Below are 11322 nucleotides of genomic sequence, written 5' to 3'. Positions count from 1 at the left end.
AATACACCTCAGGCCTCTTCCTGGTCCTTTATTGCTGCTCAGGAGCCCTGACCTTCCTCCCGACACAGCACCAGCCTCTAAAGTCAGGGAGGAGGGGAGGGGGTCGCATGTAGCCCCCACACGGAGAAATCCTGGCCAAACCCAGCTGGCAGGAAGACAACGGGCAGAAGCAAATTGTGTTGGAGGAACCCACACCTCAAATTTGGTGCAGCCATTGTATATCCCCCGAGTCCCCTGCTGGGAACCAGCAGCCAAAACTGGGTCCTGAGCCGGACGCGGTGGCTCACGCCTGTAATCCCAACCCAGCACTCTGGGAGGCCGGGGCGGACAGATCACTTGAGATCAAGAATTTGAGACCAGCCTGGCCAACATGGTGAAACCCCGTCTCTACTAAAAACACAAAAATTAACGGGGTGTGGTGGCACATGCCTGTAATCCCAGCTACCTGGGAGACTGAGCTGAGAGAATCACTTTAACCCGGGAGGCGGAGGTTGCAGTGAGCCAAGATCGTGCTACTGCACTCCAGCCTGGGCGACAGACCAAGACTCCGTCTCAAACAAACAAACAAAAAACTGGGTTCTGGGGACACAGGTCAAATGGGTCACAGCTGACAGGAAGGAATCCGACACACAGGCCACACCAAGCCACACAAGTCTCTGGGTGGGAGTGGTCTTACAGAGCCCTGGTTAAACCGAGTTCTTTGGTGAGAGGGGTCACTGGATCAGACCCAGGCCTTCTAGAGAACAATACGTCAAACAGAATCCATCACGGCAGCCCACAGGCCGGCCAGTCTCAGTCAACAGACCTGAATGAACCCCTTCCAGGGGAGCCCAATTCGACTTCAGTTTCCAAGCAGGAAGCAAGATCAGCGCCAGTGGGACGCCTCAGACGCTGATGGTGCGGAAGATGGTGAAGCCTGACAGCGCCGTGCTGACCAGGAGCCCTGGGCACTGCGGGTGCCAGTGCAGCTCCTTCAGCTCGGTCTCGCCCTGGTGCACGAACAGCAGCTGCTGCGGGAGGTCGGCCAGTCCGGGGTCGGCCTCCACGTCGCCCGCCTCAGGGTCCCGCTCCACTGCCAGGTCCCACTGTGTGATCTGGTGGTCTGCACCCGAGGCTGCAAAGACCCCGCTGTCCTGGGGGTGCCACTCGACGGAGGTCACGGGGGCCACGTGCTGCTTGAAGGTGGCCACTGGGGAACCAGACTAGAGGGAGAGGATGGGAGGAACGGGCTCTGAATGCCTCAGCCTGACTCTGGGGAGGACCCAGGCAGAAGCCCCAACCCTTCTCCAGCCTCAGGGTTCAGCCAGGGCCCCACCCCTTAAGCCCTCACAAGCCCAGAGTCCAGGAAAGGGACACAGGGTAATTCTGGCTGCTAAGAAGGCTGACCAGCCCAGGGGTTGCTGGGAATTGTGATTCACCTGCAAAGAAGCCCCTCCCAGCTCAGGTAGCAAAACCCCCGCCCCTGCTCTTCTCTCTGCCTGCCTGTTTTCTTCCTTGTAAAAGGAGGGCATGGGCTGGGTGCGGTGGCTCACGACTGTAATCTCAGCACCTTGGGAGGCCAAGGCGGGTGGATCACCCGAGGTCAGGAGTTGGAGACCAGCCTGAACAACATGGTGAAACCCCATCTCTACTAAAAATACAAAATTAGCCGGGCTGGTGTCACATGCCTGTAATCCCAGTTACTCAGGAGGCTGAGGCAGGAGAATCGCTTGAACCCAGGAGCGGGAGGTTGCAGTGAGCCGAGATTGCGCCACTGCACTCCAGCCTGGGAAACAAGAGCAAAACTCCATCGCAAAAAAAAGAAAAAAAAAGAAAAAGAAAAAAAGGAGGGCATGGCTCTCCCAGAGCTCTCCCAGCAGATTCTACAAAGGCCTCAAAGGAGGCAGAAACACAATCCCCGGAAGCCGACCCAAAGAAAGACTAAGAATGACAGCACTTTCACTACAGCAAAGGCCCCGCTCAATTGGCGTCTCTCTCATTAGGAGAAGCTGCTCTGAAGTTCCAATGGTCAACAAGCTGTGCCCTGTGTGACCTGGTGGGCCTGGGAGGCTGGAATCCATCTCCAGCCTCCTCCCCAGGGCTGATGCTATAGAAACGATCAAACTGGAGGAGAAAAAGGATGACATCATGGCAGCCCAGGAAGGCAGAGCCACACAAAGCTGCGGCTTTGTCCAGAGGGATGCCGGACGCTGCAACTTCTCCTGCACAGGGACCCTCCCAGGTCCACAATGTCAACCTCTAGCTTGGCTGTCATGTCACAGCGGCTCCTGTCCTTTCTGTGCCTCAGTCTTCTCCTACAACGAGCAGGCTGGGCCCCGATTCTCAGTTGCATCTATAAATCTACAACTCTCTGAAGCTCTTAGCACTGGCCGTACAGACACCTGTACTTCTGCCCACAGGCAGATGAGAGTCCTAGTCTCTGCTGCCCCAGCCCCTTCCATCTCTTGTCAGCTGTTCCCCTGGTAGAGTGAGTGACCCCAAGAGTGGAGACCCGCCACCCTTCCTCTTGCTGAGCCTCAGTTTCCTCCTCTGTACCCTGAAGAGGCGGGAGTCTAGTTCTAAGGGCTCTCCAGCTCTGGTTGTATAAAACTATTCAAGGAGGAAAAATCCTACAAATCCCAGGGGCTGCTGGGAGCAAGCTTCTCTAGCCCCCAGGTGTCCGGCTGGGAAAATACCTTGAACTGCCGAAGGTCCCAGATCTTGAGGGCCCCATCATCCCCGCCACTGAGCAGGAAGGGCTCCCGGCGGCTCCAGCTGATGACATTGACGTCCCCATCATGGGCGGTGGCTGTGGTGAGCATGCAGGCCTTGCTGGGGGCTGCCCGGATGTCCCAGATGCGGATGGAGGCGTCAGCTGAGCAGGAGGCAAACACCTGGGGGAGGCGGAGTCTGAGTGGTCCCAATGCCCCCCAGCCCACAGTGAAGCCCAAGCGCCAGCGGTGGGCTACTCTCTCTTTCACTGTCCCCCTTACTATGACTTGGCCTGGAAACTAAACCTCCGTCAGGCTCCCAGCCCTCTTTTCCCTCAGACCTAGGATTCTAGGTCCCTGGCCTAGAATCCATCAGAACTAAACGACCAGAACCCCACCTTCCCTCACCGTGTTCTCAGTCGGTGACCACTGCAGGTCCTCCACAGAGCGTGTGTGGCCCACGAATGGCCGCTGGTCCACGTGCCAGGAGCCGCCATCCGTAGGTGTCCAGAGGTGGATGTTCTTTTGACAGTCACCGGTCAGCAGGCGACCTGGGGAAGGGAGTCAGGAAATGACCTCGCCCCACCTGGCCGCAGCTCGATCCCCTCCTTGGAGTCTAAGCGCCCGGCCCCTTGTTGCAGACCCTGCTCCCCCCACCTCCCGGGACTCCTGAACACCCCAGGGACTCACCGGTCACCCGGGGGGACCAGTCAAGGGCAAAGCCCTCGCCCATGTGTCCAGCGAAGGAGAAGATGGGCTTCATTTGGGCCTGCTCATCCCGGAGGAAGGCTGCCAGGGCCTGGGGGTCCTCCACCACCTGCAGAAGCCGCCGCAGCGCAAACACCTCCACCTGGCCCTTCTCTGACCACACCCCAGCCACAGGCTCTTCACCCAGCCATGACACCTGCAGAGGAGCGGTGGGGGAAGGGTGATGTGAAGCGAGGGGAGAGGAGGATCAAGGCACTGACCCCACACTCCCCATATCCCAGAGAACCAGAAGTGCGCTTCCTCAGATCTCCCAGGCCTGGGACTACAGCTCCTTGAAACCTCTGTGGGAAGAAAATCACAACCTGCAAAAACCAGCATGGTAACTGGGACAGCTCTCCACAGGGGGTGGGAGTGGGTAGGGGAGCTGAGGTGGGAGGATAGAGCCCCAGGATGCCTGGGAGTTGAGGCTGCAATTCCCACCAGCCCTTGGGAGGGTGTTCAGGCTCCTGGTCTCGGTAACCCTCTAAATGCTAGAAGGCCACAAGACTCAGTCCTCGGATCTCCTTGCCTCTGTGTTTGTTCACTAGGAGACCCAGTCCAGCCACGAGGTTTCCAATACCCCTAGCCCTGACCTCTCCCCTGGGCTCCAGACTCTTACTGCATTGACCTTTCAAACTTTTTTGTTTTTGAGACAGGGTCCCGCTCTGTTGCCCAGGATGGAGTGCAGTGATGCCATAATGGCTCACTGCAGCCTCAACCTCCTGGGCTCAAGTGATCCTCCCACCTCAGCCTCCCAAGTAGTTGGGACTATGGGTGAGCACCATCACATCTGGCTTTTAAAATTTTTTTGTAGAGACAGGGTCTCACTTTATTGCCCAGGCTGGTCTGGAACTCCTGGTCTCAAGCGATCCTTCTGCATCAGCTTTCCAAAGTGCTGGGATTACAGGCATCAGCCACTGTGCCAGCCTGACTATTCAAACTTGATACAACCAAAGCCAAGCTCCTAATTGCCACCTGCAACTGCTCCCTCTCCACCTCAGGCCCCAAAATTCAGAACTCATTCTTGGTCCTCATGCCCAGCACCTATGCTGGCTACAGTAAAAATGCTCACTTCCAGGGCCAGGCACGGTGGCTCACACCTGTAATCCCAGCACTTTGGGAGGCCGAGGAGGGCGGACTGCCTGAGGTCAGGAGCGAGACCACCCTGGCCAACATGATGAAACCCCGCCTCTACTAAAAATGCAAAAATTAGTCAGTCGTGCTGGTGGGTGGCTGTAATCCCAGCTACTTAGGAGGCTGAGGCAGGAGAATCGCTTGAACCCAGGAGTCAGAGGTTGCAGTGAGCCGAGATCGCACCATTGCACTCCGGCCTGGGCGACAAAAGTGAGACTCTGTCTCATCTAAAAAAAAAAGCTCACTTCCAACCCCCTTCTCATGATGTCTATTGCTGTCACACTACTACTGATGTCATCCTTCCCCTGAATACTGTAAGTCTCCCCACAGGATTCTTTCCTCTGACCCTTACCTCTCTGCAATTGATATTTAAAACAGCAGCCAGAGGGATCACTTTAAAACGAAAGTCAGACCCTGTCTTTCCTCTGCCTGAAACCCTCCAACGTCTCCCAATTAAAAGCTGGAGTCCTTACAGTGGCCGACAAGGCTCTGAACAATGTCTTCTCTGTGCCCGCTCCCCAAATTGTGTCATTCTCCCTTTTGTTCATTCTGCTCCAGACAGACTGGACACCCCCGCTTCACTTGAAACTCCTCAAACATGCCAAGCTCACCCCAGGGCCTTTGAACTTGTGTTTTCCTTGCCTGCAAATTCTTTTACAGGGTTCACTGCCCCACTACCTGTGAGTATCTATGCAAATGGCATTTTATGACTGAATACTTTCCTAACCACACTGTTTAAAAATAGCACCCCACTCCTGGAGCACCCTAACCCTCTTCCCCTACTTCATTGGATTTTTTCCAGGATAGTTAACACCTTTGGACATGGTACACATTTACTTAGTTTCATCTCATTCCCTTCCCCCACTAGCGTGTAAGTTGATGGAGCCAGAGACCTTTTGCTTGCTGCTAAATCCTCTGCATCTAGAACAGTACTGAAACATAGTAAAAATAATTTCATGGAAACAGACAGCCCCAGCTATCAGCCAAGTACTGCTCTAAGTGCTCTTCATATACCGTATCATTTTACTTACAAGTCTACCTGATCAGAAGATGTTTTAGCTTTGAAGCAAAAAACAAATAAACAGGCTGGACACAGTGCCTCATGCCTATAATCCCAGCATTTTGGGGGCCAAGGTGGGCGGATCACTTGAGCTCAGGTTCAAGACCAGCCTGGCCAACATAATGAGACTCCATTTCTATTAAAAATACAAAAATTACTGGGCATGGTGGTGTGCACTTGTGATCCCAGCTACTCGGGAGGCTGAGGCAGGAGAATCACTTGAACCTGGGAGGCAGAGGTTGCAGTGAGCCAAGATCACGCCACTGCACTCCAGCCTGGGCAATGGGAGTGAAACCATGACTCAAAAACAAAACAAACAGCCACAACCAAAAACAGTTCCTGAATAGTAACAGAAAATACATACCTCATATTACAACCAGGTGCTATTCTAGGCACTATATGTTATTTCATTTGACCTCATGCCAGCCCCATCAGATAAGTTCTATAACTCACTATGTTACCAAAGAGAAAAGTGGAGAACATAAACCATATCCTCATAATCTAAAACAGTACCTAACATGTAATGACACTGATCATAATAGCTAAATTGTATAAAACTATGTGACAAGTACTTTTCTAAAAACTGAAGGAGGCCGGGTGTGGTGGCTCACGCTTGTAATCTCATGACTTTGGGTGCCCGAGGCGTGCGGATCAATCATTTGAGGTCAGGAGTTTGAGACCAGCCTAGCCAACAAGGCGAAACCTTGTCTCTACTAAAAATACAAAAAATTGGCCAGATGCAGTGGCTCACGCCTGTAATCTCAGCACTTTGGGAAGCCGAGGCAGGCGGATCACGAGGTCAGGAGTTCACCATCAGCCTGATCAACATTGTGAAACCCCGTCTCTACTAAGAATACAAAAATTAGCCGGGCGTGGTGGCGCGCACCTGTAATCTCAGCTACTTGGCTGAGGCAGGAGAATCGCTTGAACCTGGGAGGCAGAGGTTGCAGTGAGCTGAGATCATGCCATTGCCCTCCAGTCTAAGCGACAGAGCAAGACTTCGTCTCAAAAAAAACCAAAAAACAAAAAATTAGAAGGGCCTGGTGGCAGGCGCCTATAGCCCCAGCTACTTGGGAGGCCGAGGCAGGAGAATCCCTTGAACCTGGGAAGGAGAGGTTGCAGTGAGCCAAGATCGCACCACTGCACTCCAGCCTGGACAACAGAGCGAGACTCCATCTCAAAAAAAAAAAAAAAAAAAAAATGGGCCAGGCACGGTGGCTCACGCTTGTAATCCCAGCACTTTGGGAGGCAGAGGTTGCAGTGAGCCGAGACTGCGCCACTGCACTCCAGCCTGGGTGACAGAGCGAGACTACGTCTCAAAAAAAAAAAAAAAAAAAAGAACATGAGGAGGTGTTGGGAGTTATGGACACAGGGGATGGGTCAGATGTGTTTCAGAGTATGCAGAGCAGGCTCCTGGGACCATACTTACCCGAACTCGGTTGATGCCACCATAGTGGGGCACCATGGCCAGCTCCAGCTGAGGTTTCCGCTCTTCTTCATCCTCTTCATCTTCCTCCTCTTCTTCTTCATCACTGCCCTCTGAGGGTGGGGGCTTCGTCCCATGCAGATTGTGCATCCGAAGCATCATCAGTCTGGGAGAAATTGTGGGGTGAGTTAGGCACTAGATTCCAGGATTCTTAGGAAGGAGAGAGGCTGGAAACCCAGACTCCTGGATCTGCGAGAGGCAGAAACTGGAAGCCCTAACTCCTGGGTCCTGAGGAAGGGGCTGGAAACTGAGCCTCCTGGTCCTGGAAAAGCCTCGGGTCTTACCTGTTGCTCTGGGCGCTCTCAGCCTGGGTCCCAGCACACAAGTAAAGTGTAAGAGGAAGCTCTGTCCGGTTGTCTCCCAGGTGATCCCGGACTATGTCAAAGCTGAGACAGGGGGCGCCTGGGGATGGAAGGCGGGGTTTACGAGTTAAGACGGGACAGTAAGAGCTCAGTCCCCACCTCCCTCATGGATCAACCGCCTCCGGTATGAAATCACTTCTCTTAGACCCCAGCCTTCTCTTCCCGAGCACCTCTCAGGTTAAAGGCTCGGGATCAGCCACCTCAGGACCCTGGAGTCCGGACTCAGCCCTACCAGTCTGCGCTCGGTGGTAGAGCACATAGGCCTCCTCGTCCATGACCAGCTCCTCCCCTTCGCGTAGCGGCGGCCCCCGGCCGGGCAGGTAGACCTGGGCCGGGCCCTCGGAACTTGTGTCGCCGGACTCGGCTTCCATGGGTTCCCCGGTTTCACACGTGCGCCGCCGACCCTTGCGCGCCGCCATCTTCAAACCCTCTCGCTGCTGACACCCGGTAAGAGCGTCACTTCCGGGTTTCGCTTTCCGCCTAATGAGATCCGCCCTACTGCGCGGTTACCTTGGAAACTCCGGGGACCGCTAATCGGAGAGGGTGCGGAAACGCTGGAGGAGAACTCAGGTAATGGCGCTAGCGAAAGAAGCCTGCGGATACGGAGAAACTGCATCTTCGCGTGACTTTGGGCGCTGTTCCTCGCGGTAGTGGCAAGGCCTTCTGGGAGTTGTAGTTCTACGGGAGGCTTGTTTTCCCCATTTTCCAGTTTGATTCCGAGAGCGTTCTTTCCACTTAATTAATTATTCATATATGCAAATTTGCTCTTTCACTGGCAAGGAGACTGAGTTTCTACTCCCCGAGGACCCATAAAGCCGGTTTCTTTTCCTCTCTCTGTTGTGATGGCTTATCATTTGTTTCAAAAATGCCTTCTTGTAGACAGGATGGATATTATCTGTAAGTTAGGCGGTTCAATCTACCCTCTAGGGGCAGTCAATTGCCTAACCAGACATTCACATTTCAGCTCTGGTCAGCGAGCACTTAATCAGAAAGTCCACCCTCTGGAGGCAGCTATTACACGTGCTTCGTCTCTCTTTATCGCCCATCAGCACCAGCGGTTTGGCTAATTGACATAACGAAATGTTAGAAATAGATTCTCATTGGTGAGATTAACAGCATTCAAGATAATGCGGATTGGCTGGGATATGTCAGACACTCTCCTAGCTTGCATGAACAGGATATTGAGAATCTAGCAAGCCTTGGTACCTATAGCCATAGGAAATAAAACCATACCTTTGATCTTAATATGTTTTGTCTCCGGGATCTATCTCACCACTCTCTTGGGGTCTCTATCTGCCCCAGTACCCTCTCGACTTTCTTTTCAGGGTCTCTTCCCACCTCCTCTTTCTTGGTCTTTGTCTCCCCAGGCACCTCCTTTCAGAGTCTCTGTTCTCTCTCTAATTCTGTCTCCTCTTCCCCTGTGGGACTTTTGTGTTTCTGTTTCCTCCAGAGAATTTGAGGGGGGCTAACAGATACGGAGCTTAGGCTTGGACTGAGGAGGCATAAAAACATGGTTTATTCCAAACACTGCAATGTGGAATAAGAGAGTGGGAAGGGAAGTTGGTGGAGAAGTGTGGACTCCCAGACCCTCCCCTCCGCAACCCAGCCCCAGACCCGGCTGGAGATCTGGGCAGAGGAGGCTTTTTGGAGGTCTGCTGGGTCATCACTGAAGGGTCGCAAATAAGGGTTGGATTTGGAGAGGATGTGCTTGGTGGCAAGTGGGGTGGTCCGGAGGTGCGGCAGGGTGGGAAGTTTTGGCTTCAGGGAGGTTGGGTTCATCGCGGTGCAAGGGAAGGCGGGGCTTCCGTTGGGGACGTGTCCTAGGTCAGAGTAGGGAAAAGCGACCGAGGGTGGAAGAGGAGGAGGGGGTGTCACGGTTTGATGTCAAGGGTCACAGTCTGGTCGGGGCACAGTCTGGGGTTCGGGTCACAGTTTGGGGTCAGGGGTCACAGTCTGGAGTCGGATGACCATTTTAGGAGTCGGATGTCACAGTCTGGGTCAGGGGTTTCTGTGTGGCGGCGCCAAGGTCTGGGGTCACAGTTTGGCGAACGCGTCTCACAGTTTTGAGTCCCAATGGATGAAAGGTTAAAAACGGGCTTCCCCGGAGGCGCGGCTGGGGCCGGGGAGCTGCACAGTGATGTGGGGGCCACGGCCCCGGGCGTGGAGGTGGGACGCGGGAGTGGCGTGAACCCCCCACCTCCCGCCCCATCTGGTGACGTTAAAAAGCCCTTGTCGGGTTTAAAAAAAAGTCCGGTGGGCTCCAAGGCCCCCGCCCCCTCGCTCTCAGGCTGGGTGATAGTTGAGGGACCAAATCCTCTCCGGCTTGCGGTTCCTCCAGAACCAGGGGGCGCAGGACGCTGCTCCAGGCGGGGTCCGGCCAGTTCCACTGCTTTCCTTCCCAACCCACGCGGGTCCTGTCCACTGCGGGCGCCCCCTCGGGCCGTGGCCTGCGCTGACCAAGGGGGCGGTGGGGCCCCCGGGGCCGCGTCATACCTCGGACTCGAGGCTAGAGAAGTGCGCCGAGCCCCTGCGGGTGCCCAGGTCCCCGCCCCGGTGTCTCCGGTGGGAAGCTGTGGGCAGCGGCGGCCCCCAGTGCGCGGCGTGCGGACACCTGCGAGCGTGGCGGGAGGGCCCGGTAAGCCTGCGCGCAGGGGCGGCGCGAGGGCACGAGCTGAGGTCCTCGAGCGAGCGCGAGGTGGGCGCGGGCGGCGGGAGGTCCCAGCCCCCAGCGGCGCGCCGGTGCCTGTGGTGGTGGGGCGCGGCGGCGGCGGGCGTGCGGTGCGAGGCCCGCGGGCGGTGCGGGTGCGACCGCGGGCACCCGCAGCGGGCCCGGCGTCGGGGCAGGGGCCCGGCGGCCCAGGGTGGAGGAGGTGGCGCCCACCAGCCGCCGTCCAGGCCATCGTGCGAGCAGCTGAGATGGCGCGGCGGCGGCAGCAGCTCCAGGCTGGCGCAGTGCCGACAGTGCCAGGCGGCCGGACCGCTGCGCGGGGGCAGGTAGTCCCAGCTCCCGGCGCGCCAGCCCCCGAGCTTGTCGACCGACCAGTAGCGGCCGGGCGGCGGCCCGAGGCGCTCGGCATACGGGTAGGGGAAGTCGGCGAACCACCAGGGCTCCAGGCCGCCCAGCGACGCGCCGCCCAGGCTCTCCGAGTCCTCCGAGTCCGACGGCGACGGCTCGAGATCGAGGTAAGGGCACGGGGGCGGCGCGGCGCGGCACGGGGGCGGAGCGGCCGGGGCTCCTCCGCCTGCGCCCCCCGTGCCCCCCGCGCCGCCCGCGCCCGGCCCCAGCAGGGGTTGGCTCTCGGGGTCCGAGCGCGGCCACCGCGCGGGCGCCGGCGGGCTCTCGTCCTCGAAGGCCAGGCGGCAGAGTGGCGGCCCGACGGCGGTGGCCGCGGCGGCGGGGGGCGCGGGCGGCGACGGGAAGCCGGGGAAGGCGCCGGCGGGGGGCTCGGCTGGCTCCTTGTCGCGTACGATGGCGAAATAGGAGGGCGGCGGCTTCTGCGGGGGCTGAGCGGCCGGCGGGGACAGCGGGCGCCCGGCTGCGCCCCGCGGTGCCGCGCGCGCTTCGCCCAGGCCGAGGCCTAGGCCCTGCGGCTCGATGGGGCCGTAGTAGCGGTGGAAGCCGTCGGCCAGGCCCGCGCCCCCCGGCGGCCCCGCGCCCTTGGTCCGGCGCCAGCGGTCCACTGAGGCGCGCTCGCGGGGCACGAAAGGTGCGGGCCCGGGCGCCGGCCGCGGCGCGGGGTACGCGGGGCTGGGCAGGGGCTGTGGCGGCGGCGGGGGCTTGGCGGGCGGTGGGGCGGCCTCGGCGCTGCAGCAGCTGTACATGCCCTGCGGGTCCGGGGACAG

At 57.6% G+C, this 11322-nt stretch overlaps 2 protein-coding genes across 3 annotated transcripts in view; both read right to left on the bottom strand.

Moving 5' to 3' along the window:
- Window positions 1-2: 2 nt before the first annotated feature.
- GRWD1 (glutamate rich WD repeat containing 1) lies at window positions 3-10126 on the bottom strand. The gene is made up of 7 exons (XM_003846092.5): window positions 7712-10126; window positions 7402-7519; window positions 7061-7223; window positions 3381-3594; window positions 3099-3241; window positions 2676-2873; window positions 3-1202 (listed from the first exon to the last, which is right to left on the bottom strand). The coding sequence occupies exons 1-7, from the start codon at window positions 7896-7898 to the stop codon at window positions 885-887; spliced, it is 1341 nt and encodes a 446-aa protein (XP_003846140.1). The 5' UTR covers window positions 7899-10126; the 3' UTR covers window positions 3-884.
- Window positions 8972-11322, bottom strand: part of GRIN2D (glutamate ionotropic receptor NMDA type subunit 2D) — a 53871-nt gene continuing 51520 nt past the window's right edge. For both annotated transcript variants that reach the window (XM_034945775.4, XM_063600471.1), the window contains one exon: window positions 8972-11304. In XM_034945775.4, the coding sequence (XP_034801666.2) occupies window positions 9967-11304 (1338 nt within the window). In that variant the 3' untranslated portion in view covers window positions 8972-9966. The remainder of the gene's footprint in view (window positions 11305-11322) is intronic.

Source organism: Pan paniscus, chromosome 20, assembly GCF_029289425.2.
Source record: "Pan paniscus chromosome 20, NHGRI_mPanPan1-v2.0_pri, whole genome shotgun sequence".
NCBI lineage: Eukaryota > Metazoa > Chordata > Mammalia > Primates > Hominidae > Pan > Pan paniscus.
This window is presented reverse-complemented; position numbering and strand designations above follow the sequence as displayed.